The sequence below is a fragment of the Perca flavescens genome, chromosome 2 (genome assembly GCF_004354835.1).
Source record: "Perca flavescens isolate YP-PL-M2 chromosome 2, PFLA_1.0, whole genome shotgun sequence".
NCBI classification, from domain to species: Eukaryota; Metazoa; Chordata; class Actinopteri; order Perciformes; family Percidae; genus Perca; species Perca flavescens.
This window is the reverse complement of record NC_041332.1, coordinates 18,908,795-18,929,219: the sequence shown is the minus strand read 5'-3', so window position 1 is coordinate 18,929,219 and position 20,425 is coordinate 18,908,795. Positions and strand designations below refer to the sequence as shown.

At 41.3% G+C, this 20,425-nt stretch overlaps 1 protein-coding gene across 1 annotated transcript; it reads right to left on the bottom strand.

Annotated features, from left to right (window-relative positions):
- Positions 1 to 1,318: 1,318 nt before the first annotated feature.
- Positions 1,319 to 18,021, bottom strand: evpla (envoplakin a). The gene is made up of 23 exons (XM_028588976.1): positions 17,810 to 18,021; positions 17,645 to 17,704; positions 13,205 to 13,304; positions 12,957 to 13,111; positions 12,472 to 12,595; positions 10,714 to 10,845; positions 10,515 to 10,556; positions 9,930 to 10,091; positions 9,671 to 9,778; positions 9,419 to 9,514; positions 9,166 to 9,276; positions 8,172 to 8,318; positions 7,883 to 8,034; positions 7,689 to 7,786; positions 7,359 to 7,531; positions 6,868 to 7,043; positions 6,482 to 6,620; positions 6,171 to 6,364; positions 5,555 to 5,705; positions 5,339 to 5,422; positions 5,029 to 5,136; positions 4,846 to 4,938; positions 1,319 to 4,696 (listed from the first exon to the last, which is right to left on the bottom strand). Exons 1-23 carry the CDS (start codon positions 18,019 to 18,021, stop codon positions 1,319 to 1,321), a joined length of 6,195 nt encoding a protein of 2,064 aa, XP_028444777.1.
- Positions 18,022 to 20,425: the final 2,404 nt, after the last annotated feature.

Below are 20,425 nucleotides of genomic sequence, written 5' to 3'. Positions count from 1 at the left end.
AAGGGGTTAAGACAAAAATAAAGCACTATGATGCATGTGTGATCCTCACTAGAGCATGTTCTTCTGTATTTACAACTCTTAACATGTTTATATTTAATATGAATAGTATGTTCTGCATGGTTTAATAATGAGTGAGCTTTACACGTCCTGGGCTGTATGCTAAAGCAACTGATTTAAACCTTTTGACTTGTGACCCCTCATCACAGATTATGGCCTTTATATGGACTAGATTTTAAATTATTTGTGTATTAGTCGACTAGTCCATCAAAAAGGAACAACTTTGATAGATGATAAATTATTGCTGTCATTTGCCTTGCAAAAAATGTCATATATTATCTGGTTCTAGCTTCTTTTTGCTGCTTTTCTTTCTTTTTCATGATAGCACAACCTTTTTGTCAGACAAAACAAGCTATGTGAGCATGTAAATTTGCAATTTGGGAATTTTTTTTATTTTCTGATATTTCATAGACCACTTGGTAAATGACAAAAACAACTGCAGCCCTGGTGTGGTCAAAAATCATGACGGTAGTTTCTCCCTTTTTAACATTTTAATTTGAAGGACATTTTGGGGCCTAAAGTATCAGGTAATTAAAAAAAATCAGTTAGCATAAAAATTTTCTTTTACTTTCTCATCCATGTAGTCATCCGGTGGCCCCTCAGAATTATCATGGCCGCATGGGTCCGGAATCACTATATTAAAGAATAGATGCATCCTTGAAAATAGCTATAGGTTATATTTGTAACCAGCATGCTTGTGTACACTGGGTGGAGTGTAGACCATTATTTGTCATTTGATATCAGTTGAGGAACACACCCTACACTTGTGGGACTGGACAGGTGAATATAATGGGAAGCTTCCAATAAAAAGGGAGGTAGTCCATGCTCACCATTATAATTTAAATGTATTGATATTTAATTCTTCATAAAGTATCAAACAAAATTGAGTTTAAAGTCAACAGTGTCAAGGATAGCCTATGAGTAATACAGAATCAAATTCATTTTTGTAAATAGCATTGCACCATGTCCCAGTTTCCCTAATAACACAATAATATTAAAGATACACTGCATTTATATTCTCTGTTTTAAAATGAAATCAAAAAAGCATCTGCACACATCAGACATGTTTGGTAAACAAAGGCAACACAGCAGCAATCATTTTGGCTAGACAGAAAGCATTGCAGTAGAAGACTTTTCCTGAGTCAAAATGTACATTGTAATTAATGTATGGATTTCCCATGAACTAATAGTACAGTAGTAGTAGTTTTACCTCCCACATCACTCCATAGAACAGACAACTCCAACTAAGGTGTAAACATATCTAGAATTTGGCATATCTTGCAGTAGAGTTGTAACCAGACTCTTTGGAGGAGGCAGGCAGCATTGGTAAGCCTGATATTGGGTCTTTCTTACAGCGATCCAGAGCTTGTTTGTAGCTGATCTTCTCCTTTGTGATTGGGTCTACAATATCCTTGATGTAGGTCGTCTCGGCCTGCAGCTCTCTCATCATTGCGCTGTCGATCATTTTGTTCCCAATGGCATCAAAGATGCTCACTCTGCGGCCGGTTTTGGGATTGACGAGCCCTCCCGTCAGATGCTGTGCCTCCATGTAGCGAGTGGCAGTGTCCTTCGGCATCCAGCCTTTCTGAACAGCCTCTCCCACAGACAAACACTCTTTGGTCATGGGGTCTTCAACACCAGTGAAGGCCTTTTGTGCATTGAGTAGCCTTTGGATTTGACTGTCCTCAATGAGGCCCTTGGTTGCTGCCTTGTGAACTGTGTATCTCTGATTGTTGCTGATGTCAATGATGCCGCCTGTTGATGCCTGAGCCTCCAGAAGTTTTTGGGAGGTGGTGGGGTCGATCAGTTTACGCATGGTGGCGCTGCGTATTGTAAAGCAGGTGTCAGTGTTTGTATCCATTATTCCAGCAACTGGGTAGGTTTCTTGAGCAGTGGGGGCTGCTTTCATTTGTGTGGTGGCGGACTTGGGGATGATTGAGTTGAACTGCTGCTTCTTATTGTCACCCGCAACCAGCAAGGCAAACTCTGAGATGGGAATCTTGCCTGTCTTGTACTGTTGTAGATCATACTCTGTCAGCCGGCCTTGCTTCAGGGCTTCTTTGATGGAGTACTGCTTTCCACTCTTGCGATCCTGCAGTACAGATGTCTCCCCATCAGGTCCAAGGGAAGTAATTTCCTCCCAGTCACACTCCAGCTCCTGCAGATGAATGTACTGTTGACGATCAATCAGGCCCTGCAGGTAGGCATCATAAGGGGACATGTCTTTGCCTGTTTCTGGATCCAGAATGGTGATTTTGGTGGAGACATTGGTCTCTTTGGTCCTTGTCTCTGCCTGCTCCTCTTTCTGTACATTCATCAGAAGCTCCCGGATGATGCTGTCTCGCTGATGGATCTTGTCTTTTTCGTTCAGGATCTCCCTCTCCAGACGCTGAGTGCCAGACTCCATTTTAAGGCTCATCTGCTTGCTCATCTGTGTTCTCTCACTCATTAGCCTGCTCTGCTGCTGGAAAGACAAGCTGATGTCGTGTCTGGAGGCCTCGAATGTCCTGAGCTCCCGAGTGAGGTTCTCGTTCTCCCTCTGCAAGGCATCTCTTTTCAAAGTAAGGGTTGTTTCTTCTCTTGAAGAGCTGGATTTGCTGCCTATCAGAAGGTTGATTTTATCATTGAGACGTCTGATTTCATCTTCCAGGTCCTGTCTGGTAAATTTATGTTGAGACACCTGTTCCCTCAGGCGATCCCTCTCGGCTTCAACGGCCTGGTCTTTCTCAACACGGACAACCTCTTTGTACACTGTCCTCTCACCAGACTTCTCCTTCTGCAGGATCTCAATCTTTAGGGTAATGTTACGGATGTCTCTCTGGAGACGCAGTATATCGCTGGTTTCCTTGTCCATGTCTGACCGAATACCGTTTGTCATCCTCTCCAGTTTTGGGTCTCTTTCAACCTTCAGCACCTCCTCGACAACAATACTTTCCTCAACAGGCGGTGGGGCATTTTCCAGCTGTGTGATGCGAAGTCGGATCTCTCTGAGTTCAAACTCTGCTTGAATCCTCTTTTGGCGCTCATCACTCTCTCTGAGGATCCTCTCTAGCTCTTCCACCTTTGTTCTTAGCTGCTGCAACTCTAGGTCTACCTGACGGCGGCTCTGTACTTCCTCATCTAGTTTCCTGCTGAGCCTATCATGCTCGACCATCTGCCTTGGGTCCTTCTCTAAACGCAAAACCTCCTGCACAACCACTTTCTCCTCAGGCTTCTGTCTCTCCAACAGGATATATTTGTTTTGCAGATCAAACACCATCTCCTCAATGCTGCGCCGCAGCTGTGCCCCCTCCCGCACATCTCTTCTCAAGCGATCAGCCTCTTTCTCCAGCAGAGGATCGGGTTCATACTTGATGACTTCTCTGGTGACGACTTTCGTCTCTATCTTGGACTTTTCAGCCTTCCATTCATCTCTTTCTCTCCTGAGCAGACTCACCTTGTCTAGGAGGGAGTTGTAAGTTGTGTGTAAATGGTTCACCTGATCATTTAGCCTCTGAATCTCTCTCTCATTTTCAGGGCTTCTTTCCTCCTTAACCACTTCTTGTAAAACTTCCTTTATCTCTACCTTTGGCTTCTCAGAACGAATAATATTCACATTAGTTGTGACCTGGGTGATCTCCCTCTCTAGATCAGAGCGATTCTTGTTGGTGTCTTGTATGTCTTTCCTGAGCCGCATTATCTCCACCTCTGTGCTCGGGGCTATCCGGAAGATCTCATTAACAATTTCCTTCACCTCAATTTTTGATTTCCAGCCTTGAACCTCTTGGTAGCGGCTGTGGAGTTCCATCACCTCTTTGGACAAAGAGTTGTTTTCAATCCTCTCTTCCTCTATGCTTGTTCGAATCCTCTTAGAGTCAGCGATGAGGTCAGGGTCTTGTTCAATCTTTTTCACTTCCTTAGTGATGATTTTAGGCTTAATGTTAGGAATCAGTCTCTCAAGTGCATTAATCTGGCTCCTTGTCTGGAAGATTTCATCATTGATGAGCTTGATCTGGTTGTTCTCCTCAGAAATTTCTGTGTCAAATGTTCGCACTGCTCTCAACATCTCAGGGTCCTGTTCCACTTTCAGCACTTCCTTCTTAACCACCCTCTCTTTGATGGTTGGTCTCTTCTGCGCGAGAATCTGGACTTCTGTCTTCATCTGAATATGTTCCCCATCTCTCACTCGAATTTCATCTCTCATCCTTTTTATCTCGTCTCTGATCTTAGTGGCCTCTACGTCCAGCTGGGGATCTCTCTCAAACTCTGTCACCTCTCTGGTCACCAGTTTGGGTTTAGTGGATTTGAGGGTTTCCTCCAGGATAGTGATTTTTTTGGTAAACACCTCAACCTCAGTGTGGATGGTGCTACGCCTCAGGGACTCTTCATGCAGTGTGTTCTGCAGATCAGCTAAATCCCTTTCCAGTTTTGGGTCGCGGTAGTACTGCAGTACTTCTTTCTCCTCAAGGCGCTCCACTCCTCTGCGACTCTTCAGCGACATCATTCTATCTTTAAAGGTTCTCAGGTCTGCCTCTGCATGAGTTTTCCTCTCCTTTTCTTCGTCCAGCTCTTTTAAAAGACTTCTTAGCTCAAAAGAACTCTTTTGCTGGCTTTCAAGCTGCACTTGTTGCTGTGCCACCATTTGGACTTTCTCTTCAGTCTGCAGCAGGAAAAGTAAATGAATTAAATGACAATAAGTTGTCAAGTTATGTGTTTTGTGACATACCTTTAGGTAGTTATATGGAAACCATATTTTATGGTTAAGAGGTCATATAAATGGTGCTTCTTATTTATGACCTGTTTTCTTACTTGTGAAATGAGATTCTTAGCCAGGCCCAACTGTTTTTGGCGTTGGGTGTTTTCAGCTGTTACTTGAGCATAACGGTTGACGAGATCCTTTTCCTTTAATAAACAAGAGACAAACCATCAGCCACCTTGATCTTTTAATAAATGTAACAAATTATATTAAAAACGTAGAAGATAAAATGTTACCTCTTTCTGAACAGCGTCAGCCAGTGTGAGCATATGGGGTTTTGTGGCAACAGTGGCTCCAGCATCCTCAAGTGTACTGTTGTATTTGTAGACGTTGGCCTCGTATTCCTGCACAGACGTGAATAATTAGGCTTTGAGCACAAAATCATATATTCAGTTAATCAAGTATGCTTGTTTTCCCATTTGTGGACTATTTGCAAATGTGTTTTTTTATTGGAAAAAATAATGCCTGTGTATAATGCCTAGAATCACCAATACACTCTCTTGCTAATACGTTATAGCATTGTATTATAATCCATTTGAGTCTTACATTGAGTAGACTCTGCAGGTCTTGAGACAGGTCTGTCACTCTGTCCATGTCATTTCCCTTCCTCTTCAGGTCATCCATCACTCTCTGTGGTAAAACGTTTAACATATGTTAATCACTGTGAGTTATTTATATCTTCTATCATTTAATACTATCAGATTTTCTTAATTACAGAGTTACATAGAGCAAAGCATAGGTGTACATAAATCACAGCCTTACCTCTTGGGAGCTCTGCCTGGCAGTGACCTGAGACAGGTCATCTTTGAAGTTAATCTGGTTTTGCGGCAGGTTGTCCAGGAAGGACTTCAAGGATTTGGACGTGCTCTGGAACTCCTGGTTCTTGGTTGCAGCTTCTTGTAAGATGTTTTCTCTGAGAGAATTTATTGATATGACATAAAAATTAAACAACTGACTTTTTAAAGGCTCTGCATCATGGTACTTTCACATTCAAAGGGTTTGTTTTCTTTTCTGCCATTTCCTATTATAATTTTTATATCTGTGGTATAATTAGCATAAACCTTTGCCTGACCACATCATATCAGTGTATACTGCTACACCTCAAATCATGTATAATAGTGTATGTTTGAGTCTATGCAGTTTTATACACTATAGTGCATGCAAACTCGTCAAAGTGTATCCCTGTTCATTTGAATGCTTTGTATAGGGTTGAAGAGGCAAAACTGTCTGGATTTCACAAAATAAAGCAAATATTAGAGAAAAATGTCACGTCACTGTATAGGTTTTTTAATTTTGTTCATTCATATCCTTTTAATCATCATTTATTTTGATTTCCTGTGGGGATCCCGATCTGATTTGATCAAAGTCTGATTCTCACCTATCCTTCAGCTGGTTAGCCACGTTACCATAGCGGGTCTGCAGCTGCTTGACCTCTGTTTTCTGGCGCCGGATGTCAGGGCAGTACTCCTGGTAGCCCTGCTGCAGAGAACTGCACAGCTGCTCTGTGGTCTCCAGATTCTGACTCAGCTTCTTCATGTCATCCTGAGCTGCTGCCACAGACCTTCGCTGGTACTGAATACAGCAAAGGAGACATGTGATTTAAAATCTGTCAAACTTAAGTTGAATCTATGAAAAAGAGAACCACCTTTTATGTGGGAGAGGTACGATTTTAAATGCAGACTTTCTCACCTGAATGTCCTCAGCGCGGGCTTGGATTGCACTTGGCACATCAGGGATTGAACCATCTTCACTCAGCTTTTTCTCAAACCCAGAGACGAGGCCGTCCACCTTCTTAATCTGACTCTCCAGGTTGAGAGATGCATTCGCTCTAAAAAAAAAAGGTGGATGTAATTATAAGTGTACTGAGGTTATTTAGTTTGGCAGCACAGCTCGACAAAGACAGACAGATGAATGCCTAATAAAAAATGACGGGTGTTTGAAATCATTTATTGTGTTCTTGGAGTAAAAAAGTTTGAATTTGCCATTTTAAAACAGGGACCACATTTTCATTGAATACAAAACCCTTTACAATGTCGCTGCATAAATGCAACTTCCCAAACAAAACATACACTTACTTCTTGGTGTAGAGGTCAGCAAGTGCTGCGATTTGGTCCTGCTTGTTGTTGGTAGCACTCAGTTTGAGCGGCAGTGCAGAAGAGGTACTGCTGGCATCTTTGGACAGCAGGGGCTGCAGGTCAGCCTGAGCTGCCAGCTTCTGCTGCTCCAGAGCCTTCAGAGCCCTGGCAGCTTCCTATCAGGGACAAATGTAAATACTTCAGATAATTGCACTCATATACTGGGTTAAATATCAGATCATCTAGAATTCCTCCTTGTTCAAACTATAAACTCAAAAAAGAAACACCTCATAGTCTAAAAGTTTCAGAAGCTTTTCCATAGTTTCTACAATATTATCATCCAGGGTATCCGGGGATGCTTAAAAGACACGTGGTTTATGACATTTGGTAAATTAGTGGTATTTAACCTAAATCTAATGAGTTGACAGAAAGAATGAAGGCATTAAAAACAATAACAATCTTAGCTCTGTCTGTAACTTTATTCCTCCCACCTCCTGTTCCTTCAGCCTCTTGGCCAGATCTCCGGCCGGGTCGGTGCGGCTCAGTGGGGCTCGCAGGCGGCTCAGCAGGTTCTTCTCAGCACTGGCCAGGTCACTGTCCAGATTGTCTAGCTGCTTAGCCAGGGCTGCCGCTTTGGGATCCAGTGGGGCAGAAGACACTGGGGCTGAATAAGGAAACAGGGATTGATTGCCTGATCTGATTGTGGCCTTAAAATGAAAAGCTATTCGTGCAACTGGCCGTAAATGAATTATTGTGGTTTACAGAACCAACGATGCCTTAGAATTAGGATATTTAAGGATGTAATTGATAGACTTACTGACCTGATTGTTGGGACCTGGAGACCTCAGATTTTTGATTCTTTAGTGATGCCACCAGAGCAGCTCTTCTCTTTTTGATGTCTGTCAGTTCACCACCCAACCTAATGAATTGAAAAAAGTATTATATAACAGTATTACTGGCATATTCTTACATTGTTTGTTGTAGCTGCATAATAATACAATCTTGCATTACTTACAGGTCCACTTTGTCAATGGCCTCTGGATCAGGTGGAGCGATATGGAAGCAAACTCCCGGGAAGGTTTTTGTTGCCCCACTAGGGGAGGTAACGTTCCAGTTCTCGTCTGAGTTAGATTTCAGGGTGAACTTCTCGCCTCTTTCCAGAGAATCCTAGATGATAATAATAAATAAAACACATTCACGTCCAAAAAGTTTAGACAAGGAACATCAGTTTGTATGTGTTGTTTGTCTGTTGTTTCTACCTTTTCTCTGTTCTATGACAACAATTTAAAGTTAAGAAGCTTCACCTTATCTGACTCCCAGTCACACAGGGCCTCCACTGTGATGGGTCTGTTGGGGGTGCTGCGTCGTAGCTTCAGAGGAGCGATGGTGGTGCTGCGTCTCCTCAGATCTGCCAGCAGCTGTTCGCTGTTCTGTACAGCCTTCTCCTCAGCCTGGGGGGAAATAGAGAGAGAGATATCTTAGAAATACTCATCTCATGGTGGATAGCAACAAATCCTCTTCCATCTTAAACATCTTCCTACAATTAAGACTCAATCACAAATGTATCTCTAATAATAGTTTAATGCATTTTGTGTGCTTAGAGTGTCCAAAACAATATCCAAATAGATTACATAATGTATCTATTTCTGTTTTTTAAACTTTGGGATACCTGATAAATGTTTTGTTAGTTTAAACTGCAGGAGAAATCCACCTTTGTTCGACTTCTTTTAATGAATTAAACTCTTTTAAATTGAGGGGAGGTAATGAAATAAAAGCAAACAAACACATATACAAACTTTTAGGAAAAATGAACAGGGGAATTACTATAAGAAAGAATGTGGCATTATTTACTGGTGGATGCTAATAATAATAATAATAATAATAATAATAATGGGCGCCTGAATAGATCAGTTGGTAGAGCGGGCGCCCATATATAGAGGTTCACTCCTCGATGCAGCGGGCCCGGTACGACTCTGACCTGCGACCCTTTGCTGCATGTCATTCGATATGTCTTCAGCTGTCCTGTCAAAAATAAAAAAGGCCAAAAATGCCCAAAACATAATAATAATAATCAAATAATAAACCTACTTTTGATTTTGTCCTATGTGTACTTTAGTTTTGCTTCAAAACTAAGAACCATCACTTCTTCGTCTAACTATTTACAATAAGAGAAGTGGGTGTTACAGGGTTTATTTTCCCACAGGGAGGTGCAAGTTGAATTTCTTATGTGCATCAACTTGCAGTCCTTGCTTCTGTCTCTGTATTAATGTAACTATAAGGGATTAGGTTCCTCTCTACCTCGAGCTGCAGCAGCGTCTCTGAGTTGCTCTTCTTGCTAATGGATTTGGGGTCCAGGCTGTTGTTGAGTTTGGTCAACATCTCTGACAGCTGCTCAGTCTCCATTTGGTACTGGAAAAAAGCACAAAAACATGTTTTTAGTATAAAATACAGAGAAATGTATTCAGTACATGACAAAGAGATAAAAAGTGCATATGTTGTCACATAAACTTGGATTAAATGCAGAATGTGGTGTGTGGTGTCCCATATTTACCCTTTTGTACTCCTCCACATTGTCCAGGTGTGTCTCTTGACAAATGCAGATGTTGAGGAATTTCTGCCACTCGTTTCGAACAGCATCTCTCTGAGCCTGGAGACGTAACGTAATGAGTTAACCTGGATTTAAGTGGCTTTCAAATGAGTTTAAAGGGTTAAAGTTCATGACATGTTTTAAAGTTCAAGACTTTGGCCTTCAAAGTATTGTCTTTGCTGTTGAAAGCAATGTCTTCTGGGTAATGAGACTTACCTCTATTGTGTCTTTGGCAGGGTGCTTCAGTCCAATAAGTCTTTCTCCTTCGTCCTGGAGTTTGTTCACCTCGCTCTCGTGGGACAGGAGGCTGTTGTTCTTAAAGTTCTGTTTGAGATCAAATCAAAATGGGGTTATTTACGGTTATACCCAGGTGCAGAACAAATAACGCAGTTTGGACCATTCTGGACAAGCAACACCATCCTATTCAAACTTATGTTGTTTCACTGTTTTTGGTTAACAACCCATCAGTCCATACCTCATACTGCCTGCGGACGTCAGGTGGGTCCACCATGCGGTCACTCCAGTCCTGCTTTTTGATCTTATTTTGTTCTTCCCCCAGGAAGGCCACTTCCTTGTTGCAGCCATTCATGTATTCATACAGGCTGTTCAGGTAGTGGCGACGCCACTTGGAGTTGTCCTGGGAGAAAATAAATAAAACTTAATAAAACAACGAAACAAGTTCCAGAAGTATAAATGTTTATGTTAAAATAATTAGTATTTTTGAAAGTTTTTGGCTTCCCTAATTTTATGTTTTTTATTTTTCTTGTTGAAATTACAAAAATGGTATATCAGTTAGGAAGAAGAAGCAAATCGCTCATAATGTGTTTTGTTATTTGGACATTTTATTAACCAAGATGCTATAACAAAGAATTAATTCTGATATACGAACAAAAGAAAAACAAACTTGTGTCCTAAAGGTCAAAAAGGAAATATTATTTTTTTTGTAACTTTAAAGAGAAAAGGATGAGATATTTCTCAAAGATCTCCCAATAAATGTCGACTCATTGTCTTTATAGGCAAGACTTTTCATCCTAAAACTCAAAAATAAAACACAACTCACCAGTAGATTGTTGTACTGCTTCTTCAGTTCTACATATTTCTCCTAAGAGACAAGATAACAAGATAAGCTGCTAGAAACAGTTTTTCATTAAGATTAAAGAAGGCTTTAAATGTTTTTGATCAGTTGCTGTGGTGAACGCAAAGTGCTCAAAGTGCAACTGAAGACACCCAGAAGATGTGTTTTGGTAATGTGTGTTCACCTTGCTGCCTGCAGAGCTGACGCAGAGCTGCGAGTTGTAGGCCTCGATCTCTTTGTGCAGGATGTTGTGAGCAGCAACCTGCTTCTCCAGGTCGGCCATGGTGGGGCCGTACTCCTCCACGTTCACCAGTTTCTGAGAGCACAGATACCGGAAGAATACAGTTAATGGTATATAGAGACAAAATAACCACCAAACAGACCTGACAGACTGAGCACTCTTTAGTTAGTTGTGTTTTATAGCTTGCTCAGCTCTGGTTAATGTGTTTCTTACACGGTAGGTAGAGACTGAAAAGCATAGTTTATAGACTGAAAACTAGCGCAAGATGTTTGTAGGAAAGTAACAGGTATGTACTGCATGTAGAGCAACATTTGATGCACAATTGTGTTCCAACAAGTTTAAAGGATAAGGCTATTTATTTTTCTATAGTTTTCTTGTTGTCAACCAATCCCATAAAAAAAAAAATCAACAAGTCAACGTCTCTCAGTACTTTCTGACTTTGTTCTGTCTGTGTCTCTCTGCCCGAAGCCCATTTGTTCCTGAATATGTAAATCTTTAGATGATATTTCAGAAATATATAGTTTCATCTTTAGAAAAAGTTTAGTAATTTACCTACAACAGCAGGGCAGCTGTAGTTTTTAGTAAACATGACTAAAACAGGAATAAAAAGTGCTGTTCTTGACTATTTTCTGCGGCGGATCAATACACATTTGGCATCCCAAAAAGTATTTACAGCAGCAGGACCATGTATATGGGATTCAAAATAAAGTCCAGTTGTGGCTGGGTTAGCTCAGTTGGTAGAGCAGGTGCACATATATAGAGGTGTATGCCTCGATGCAGAAGGTCCAGGGTTTGAGTCTGACCTGAGACAATTTCCTGCATGTCATCCCTCTCTCTCTCCACCCTTTCATATCTAGCTGTTCTTTCCATTAAAGGTCCCATGGCATGAAAACTTCACTTTATGAGGTATTTTAACATTAATATGAGTTCCCCCAGCCTGCCTATGGTCCCCCAGTGGCTAGAAATGGCGATAGGTGTAAACCGAGCCCTGGGTATCCTGCTCTGCCTTTGAGAAAATGAAAGCTCAGATGTGCCGATCTGGAATCTTCTCCTTATGAGGTCATAAGGAGAAAGGTTACCTCCCCTTTCTCTGCTTTGCCTGCCCAGAGAATTTGGCCCGCCCATGAGAGAGAGACATCATGGCTTTCAAACAAGCAAAGTGGCAGTTGGTCAAGGCCACACCCCCACCCTCCACCTTGCTCCCCCCTCTCTCCTCCTCAATAGCTTCAGACACAGAAATGGCACATACTAAGGAAAGCTGATTGTGGGACTGGCTCTAGTGGCTGTAATTCTGCACCAAGGCTGAATTTCGGGAAAGAGACTTCAGATACAGTATTAGTGGACCACTATATAAAAGCAGCCAAAGATCACCATGTCATGGGACCTTTAAAGGCTAAAATGCCCCCAAAAAAAACTTTTAATAACAAAACAAAATTAAAATTAAAAAGAATATTTATGGTAATGAAGGAACAATGGAGCTCTGTGGCACAGAGGAACAAGATATATCATGATTTGGCTATGCAGGCAATAGGCCTATATATTCATAGCACCATTGTTGGTTTTGGTCTTTTCATGGCATTAGTTGACAATAGGAAACATATAAAATACTGCCAACAATATCCTTTAAAGATTAACATCAATCCTGGATCTTTAGAGAGTTTTTAAGCAGATGTCCCAAATGTTTAGCGTTAGGATACGTACTTGCTTCTGGTTTAAAACAGGCCCCCAGTCGATCCTGGGCATCAGCGATACATCGTCAACCTGCTCGTAGATGTCTCGGTAGAAGGCGCAGTCCTTCAACCAGCGCTCATGGAGGTGGAGGACACTGGAGTCACCAAAGGGCAGAGGAGACACAAAGAAAGAAATAACTCAGTATTTATTGAGACCCAAAGTGTGAAATACATTCTGAAATAATCATACAAATGAATGCAAACTAAATAATATAAGCAAAGAATTGTGAATTAATAACAAAGAATTATTTTCACTATAACAGTTGATGAACAAATAATCAAGAAAGGAAACTTTGTTTAATTTTAAGTTTAATATAATAACTAATATTGTTTTAATTGTAAGCCATCTTGCATGCTGTCAGTCTTTTAAACCTTAAAAAAAAGTTCTGAGGGACTCCACACTTATGCAGCTATGTTGTGATTCCTTTGTGTTGCATTTATTCTGTCCCAACTCACTCGCTCTCTATCTCTCTGGCCTGTGGGTAGTTGGACTTCTTGGCTTTGTCGACATCCAGGAAGAGATCCTTCAGAAGTTCCTCAGCCTCGCCCAGCTTGGCTGATATCTCAGTCTGGTGCTTTAAGGGCAGGTCTTTCTTGTCATTTTCACCGTCCTGGTGGAAGTAGACAAAAGTTAGGGTGATTATTTTTACAGAGGGCTGCCAGTTAAAGTGATTTTTGCTTGAGTTTTGAGTGTGTGTTCTCACAGCAGCCAGCAGCTCTTCAGACCGGAGGATGTCTTTCTCCACCGTGTCGGCATTCTTTTGCATCTGGGCGATTAGCAAGGCCAAGTTGCTGGTCTGGGTCCTGCAGGGTGAAGAAAAGGAGTTGAAAAAAGGGCACAGATGAAGCCACAAACACAGATGAGATTGTGTGTTATCGAGAAGCAGCTCAGTATTTTGCCCTCTCATGCTCCACAAGCCCTCTCACCGGCCCAAATCCTCTGTAGCTGAGACTGACACTCACTAGCAGACGTGGCTATAGGATGTCCTTTTAGTTGGCCGACATGTTACATTCTTAGTCACTGACTCTCAGTGATCTCATTGATCACAAATATTGACAACAAAACAGCTTCTAAATTGAAATGGACTTCAGGTAGCTATAGCTAAAAGACAAGAAACCTTTTCTCAGTAAACTGGATGAAGTTTTGAACTCTTAAAAACCCAATGAACCCAAATTTTGTAAAGTAAAATTTGTATATATTTTTGGACACACTCCACATGAACATCTTTTAATATGATCTAAAGAGCCCAGACATGTTGTAAGACTATGAGGTCCACGGACAAAACATATTTTTAGATCTCCTCTATCAAACATCTGCACTGAGGCAGTTTTCCTTCTATCTTTTTCACTCTTTTGTATTATCTGCCCAATGCCTGTACATCAAGATCACAACACAACTTGATAAATCACGCAGTGCCTCGTGCGGGCAAGTGGAAGATATTTCTTTTCACCTTCCAAGCCACCTACAAAGCATTCCTTACATGCTAACTATTCCTGCTGACTGTGACTGTTTGCGTAGCACTCTGTCGATGCCACTGAGAAAAGGAAGCGATGTCTCAGACAGACAATCAAAGGAGGTGGAGAATCTACTGGCTGACAATGAGAGATGAACTACACCCATAAAACTAAATAAGAGGTCTAGGTGGGATTTAGAAGCTAAGGATTTGAATAAAGATAACACAGGATGATGTTACAATCTTATATTAACATTGTTTGTGTAAGAGGCTTTGCGGTAACTGCATGGCGAGTAAGTGATCAGTTATGGTGCATGCAAATGAAATCAAATCATCTGCAAACATATGAGAAATCCAACAAGTTTAAACCAAGGTGGACAATGAAGAAGCTTTGCAAAGTTCTGATTGTAGTGAACTTTGGGGTCAAACAGAAACTACTCACTCCGTAGTGTTGTTTTCTCTGTCCTCTCACTCACAGTAAATCAAGTTTTTACATTGCATTCCATTTAAAGAGAAACTTGCAGGTTGCATTTCTTAATGTATTCAATAATGTGTCTGTCCAAATGTCCAATGTCTCCACTTTGAGATGGTAAAAAAAATTAGTCCAGATGTTACTGTGTGTTTTTGATATTTCTTACCACACATTAATTCACCTGCAAGGTGTTCGCAAACACCAGGGGTGTATAATTACTCTTTATTTCCTTTTGTAATGCCCTTTAAGTCTAAGAAACATCCTCATAACATGCAGCATTTACGCTCCAAAGTCAGCTTCACATCAGTTGGGAAAAGGGAAGTCACAGCTGCAAAAAAAACTACACATGTATCATAAATCATTTAAAGGTCCCATGGCATGAAAATTTCACTTTATGAGGTTTTTTAACATTAATATGAGTTCCCCCAGCCTGACTAAACTTAGTGTAAACCGAGCCCTGGGTATCCTGCTCCACCTTTGAGAAAATGAAAGCTCAGATGGGCCGATCTGGAATCTTCCCTTTATGTCGTCATAAGGGGAAAGGTTACCTCCCCTTTCTCTGCATTGCCCGCGTAGAGAATTTGGCCTGCCCATGAGAAAGAGAGAGACATCATGGCTTGCAAAAGAGCGAAGCATGGCAGTTGGTCAAAGCCACATCCTCACCCTCCACCTTGCCCCCCCAGCGAGGAACTCGCTGGTTAATTGACCCACATAACAAAGCTACCTCGGAGTGCAATGTTGTGTCTCTCTGGGGAGAAAACAAGCAAATGTCATATTTATAAGGCAGTTTCACACAGCTTTTTAATGTCGATAGAGGAATGCAGTGTTCCTCTTCCTGCGCTGACTCACTGAGCTGCGAGCTGATCTGGTTCTGCAGCCGCTCTGACAATGCCCTCCCTATTCCTGCTCACTCAGCAGGAGAGACAGGTATGTGCCATACAGACACACATAGTATGCATACTACACACAATCATTTCTCAACTTCCTCAATGTCAGCCAAAGAAACACTTGTGCTATTGTTTAAACCAACTGTGACACAGCCTTACCAGCCTCTCTGCTGGCAAAAAAAGAAATTAAAGACAGCGACAATAATGACAAGGGCCCATACGAGTCAGCAGAGCATGGATTAATGGAGCAGTATGATAATTTGATCTACATGCTTTTACCAACTGTCTGATACTTTTCAGACTTAATTTTATTATATCGTTCATCTATGTGAGGGACGGGAGGTTGTTGACATCATGAGTGGAATGAGTGAGTGAAGTGAAGGTTGTCTCCTTTATCTGTCAAGTGGAAGTACACTTTTCTCATTAATGAATGGCCATAGCAGAATAGCTCAACAGCTAGCAGCTTTGGCTGATTTGAAAGTAGGATAACTGGATAACCCACATAAATTAGAAGGGCTTGCCTTTTTGAGTTAGTTGCAAAATCACAAAACTTGCACCACAAACACTCCCTGATTTAGTTATAACGATTGAATTTTGGGGCTGAAATGTTGAAAGCAGCTCAAAGTTTAGCAGGTTCAGCACCTCTCACGTGGTTTCATTTAATGTGAACGTGCAAATTAAAAACTCCATTCTGCCCGAAAACTTCCCACTATAGGAGAACAATTGGCCTTGAATGCAGACAGTTCTCAGCAGCGTACCAGCATCAGTCACAGACTCAGTGTCTCTATAGATTCACTGTCACCAACGGCGCGAGCTGTGATGTAAATGACAAGATACTAACATCAGTGGTAATGAGCGCCATGCATCCGCCCTCAGCTACCAACACCCGCATGCTTACACACACACACACACACACACACACACACACACACACACACACACACACACACTAGTTTGATTATCAATTAACTATTTATTTAAAGTAAAAATGTGAAATATTTCAGTGTTTTCTATCATTTCAGTTGACTTAAAAATAAATATTTATGTGTTTTTTCATAAAATAAGTGATTAATCAATAAGTTGAAAAACTAATCCAAATATTAATTAACAATGAAAATAATCATTGGTGGCAACCCTACTTTACACTGTCTTCTTTCATTTAATTGGTGATTGAAATCTCTAAATGTCATGTCCTGTGTCAAAATACGGTTGGGAACCAACGCCCACATAAGAGAAAGAAACCAGCTGAGCAGTACAGACTGCCTAGCCCTCATCACACCTCAGCAGTCAGACAACACGTCCAGGGCAGGGGCAAGGTGAAACCACCGGGTCACCACCTGCCTGTGAAACCACGTCACCGTGGTGACATCGGACAGGGACAAGAAGGTTACAGATTCTCTCTGGCAGCTGACATACTGCTGATCTTGTCACATACTGTGTATGTTAAAGTGGATTTAAAGCCATTATGTCAATTAAATCAACTCGAGTCAACTAGGGTGACCGTACTAACACAAATACAACCTGTCCTCATTAATCCCCATTTCTTAGATCAGTACAGGACAGAGTTTCGTCACCCTCCTTTACCTGCAGTGATTTTTTTCACATTTTTACAAATAACAATAAATGACCATTTGGAACATATTACACATCACATGAACCTTTTTAAAAACGTTTCTCAATCAAGCTGCAAGCAGCCTTCTACCCCCACCCGCCAAATTTAGTTTCACTGACACATAAATCTATATTTTAAAACAGACGCCAGGTCTGACGGGACAAAGAGCAGCCACATCTCACACACACTTCTCATAGGACAGTCTTTAGCACATTGAAATATGATCCCCAACAACACTGTCAAAAGTCTAAATGCTGGTTCAGATTTGGTGCAAACTGGCTAGTGAAGTCATATTTTAGGGGGTTGTTTGGGTGAAGAAGCAGGATGAAAGGAACTGATAAGATTTGTTCTCTCTGTGACTTTCACCTCTTTGTCGCAAACACATTTTCACTAGTTCCACCCCATCTTTGCAAAGTAAACCTGACATCAGGGCCCTGTTTAAGCTTTTACCATCACTTTGGATTAACCTTGACATAACTCTTGACGCCCTTGAAACCAGTGAAGAAACTGCCTGAGCAAACCTTCAACCCAGCCATAACGTAACAGGAAGGGAACCACATCACGCAGAGAGAAAGAGGACACCAGCACGCACAGGAAACACGACAGTCCTCGGCTGGGGAAGAACAGGAGGAGGGGTAACATAACCAAGATACAGTGTCACCGAGCACACATTCATTCATACGTGCATTCTATCATAAAGTCCTCTGGATGAAACTCACTTGGTGCTCTTGCCCGTGCCCTTGAGCGTACTGTCCTTAGTATCCTTTTTCTTAAACATCCTGGAGGTTGTGGAGGGGGTCAGGCAGAGATCCCACAAAAATCACTCTCTCTCTCTCTCTCTCTCTCTCTCTCTCTTACTCCTTCGGTGTCTCTGTCTTCCTCACCCTGTGGCTCCCACTCTGTCTCTACTCTCCCTTTGGTTCCTCTCAAACATACTCAAACACTCTCTCACGTCAGCACAGTGTTTGACGCTGGCAGCTCCTCCCAGACAGGTTAACAGGTGTGTCACCGCACAGACATCCACCTTGCAGAGGAAGACCGGAACAACCTGTTCCCTGCACTCGCTCCCACCCTCGGTCCTGCCCTTCCTTTTCATCGGGGCCCTGACACACTCAGATCTCCCACAGTGAGCAATGCCCCTTTGATGACCAGAGATGCATAATTCCTGGAGCAGGAGGGACACTAAATTCCTGTTGGGAGTTGTGAACAAAACACTTTTTATTTATACCAATGGAAAACACACTGACCACCAAATACAGTTGGGAGAAATCAAGTTAGAAAGCAATGAGGGATTTCAAATCAAATGTTAGCACTATAGGAGTGCCCGTTTGTTGCGTGTCATTCCCCATCATCAGGCAACATACTTCCTCCTTTCAACTTCATAAAGCAGAAGATTGTTGCAAACCTTTCAGTTTTTCCTTATTTTATCCCCACTTTAATAACCTGTTACATGTACAATTAAATTATAAAAAAAAAAGGAAAAGGAAGGTGGGTGTGGTAACAAGAAACACCCCTTGCAACATATACCATCATATTATTTACCCATCGTAAGCATCACCACACAGTTCTTTATTCATGGGAAGATTCCCAACATTAGAGCGTCTCCTTTAATCAAGTGGAATTTCTTCCAGTCCTATACAATGTGCCATACTTTTTTTTTAAACCAGACACTAATGTTAGGCTTATCAGTTAGCATTGTGGTTGTCTTCATATATTCTCATATTCCACCATGTGGTAACTGTTGACTTTAATCCAAAAAGATGAACCTGTGATATAGTGGCTGGATTCAAAACCCATTAAATGGGCTTTAGCAGGCTAACACAATTTAACTTAAATACATGTATATAGTTCTTCTATTCAACATGTTTAAATTGTACATCTAATTGGGTTTGGGTCTAATTGGATTGTCAAGGCATTTCATTAATATTACTTTCAGCTTTACATTTGAAGTCTACTTTAGATTTTTGACTTGCTCTGTTCACACCCGTCTTCACCCTGACAGATAAACCTAACGCTACAAACACAGTGTTTACAGTCAACAATGGAAAGGTGTCTGACAACCAGTGGGCCAGAGAGGAACTTTCTAGAAATTCATGTAATAATAATGTTAATGATAACAGACAGCATCATACACTGCACAGTCCCATGTGTAGCATCTACAGACACACTAGTCATTCAGGATTAGGGCGTGTCTTTGCAGCATATCAACAAAAGGAATGGCAAGGAATGCAGCTGGGCAGCTTTCTTTGCAGCAGGGAACAGCATAGGGAGCACACATTTTTTAAACAGGCCAGTCTTTCTCTCTTTCTGGGTGCGTCCACCTGTCTGGAAAAACAGATACTCATTCAGTAACTCAGAGATATATGTGGATCCATTTTCAGCTCCTAAATACAAAACAAACAGCTTTTTATATATTTTTGTCCTTTAATGAGAAAATATTTTGAGCTAAACCTGGAAGAAGCTACTGTATATGGCTCCTGTTTTATGGTTGACCAGAAAATCCCATCACAAGGTCCATTTAGTTGATCGAAACACATGGTCTTCCTCAGCAGAGGGAGTTTGCCCAGTTAAGAAAGTTTTTTTAATTTTTAAAAGAGAACAAATGTTTTCCAAATCAGGAAGCCTGGTTAAGAAAATGGGGGGTGTTCTGAGCTAAAAATCAGAAAAACGTTGTCCTTCGCGAGGCAATGGAAATTTGCCAGGCGTGCTAGATCCTCTCAGGACCATGAATACAATATTTCATGGTATCCATGAAATTTCAGTCTGGACCAAAGTGGTGGTCTGACCAACAGACTGGCATTGCCATCCATAGAGCCACACTGCTGCTAGCATAAAATTAAATGATAGCTAAAATGATCCAAGGTCCAATGGTCCAAGCTATCTGCGATTTAAAAAGGGATCAATGACCTCCTCAAGATCATTTTGACGTTTTACAAGACATTACACATGGCAGGGAATATCCACATACCTCCAAATTCCTTACAGTTGAACTGAGGAAACAACAAAAGTGGGTGAGGCTGTGTCGGTCTCTTCCACCAAACTACACACAGCAGACAAACAGCATGGTTATCTGGCTCAAAGTCAATATTACAAAGCTTTGATGCTTGTACTGTAACTTGGGCTTTTCACTTTTCACCTAAACAAGTACAGTACAGTACAACCTGCGTTAACAAAGCATATGCATGTCAACAAGTAAATGGAAATGCCTTTCTGTGAAAAGGTTAACTGCTATGTTTCATCTCACAATTGCAAAATAAAGGTGTGAATGGACTGAATAATAGAAAGAAAAAAAAAATAATAGAGAAGACTGTTAATGATACTGTGTCTTATCTGGTCTTTCCAGTTATCTCCACCGCATCACATATCTTTAGTCCATGGAGGCAGAACACGTTTCTGGAGTGACATGGGTATGTGTGTATGGAAAAGTGATAACAGACAGCAATAAAACATCAGGCAGAGATGTCACACTCATGTGTGCAGTGGGTCGGTTAATTCATTTA

Bases quoted from the DNA above. Each gene is read 5' to 3' on its own strand.
- evpla (XM_028588976.1), bottom strand. From the start codon at position 18,021: ATGAAAAGGAAGGGCAGGACCGAGGGTGGGAGCGAGTGCAGGGAACAG. The intron at 10,092-10,514 runs GTGAGTTGTGTT...ATTTTCTCCCAG, and splicing joins AGCAGTACAACAATCTACTG to GACAACTCCAAGTGGCGTCG. The intron at 9,515-9,670 runs GTAAGTCTCATT...TTACGTCTCCAG, and splicing joins CTGCCAAAGACACAATAGAG to GCTCAGAGAGATGCTGTTCG.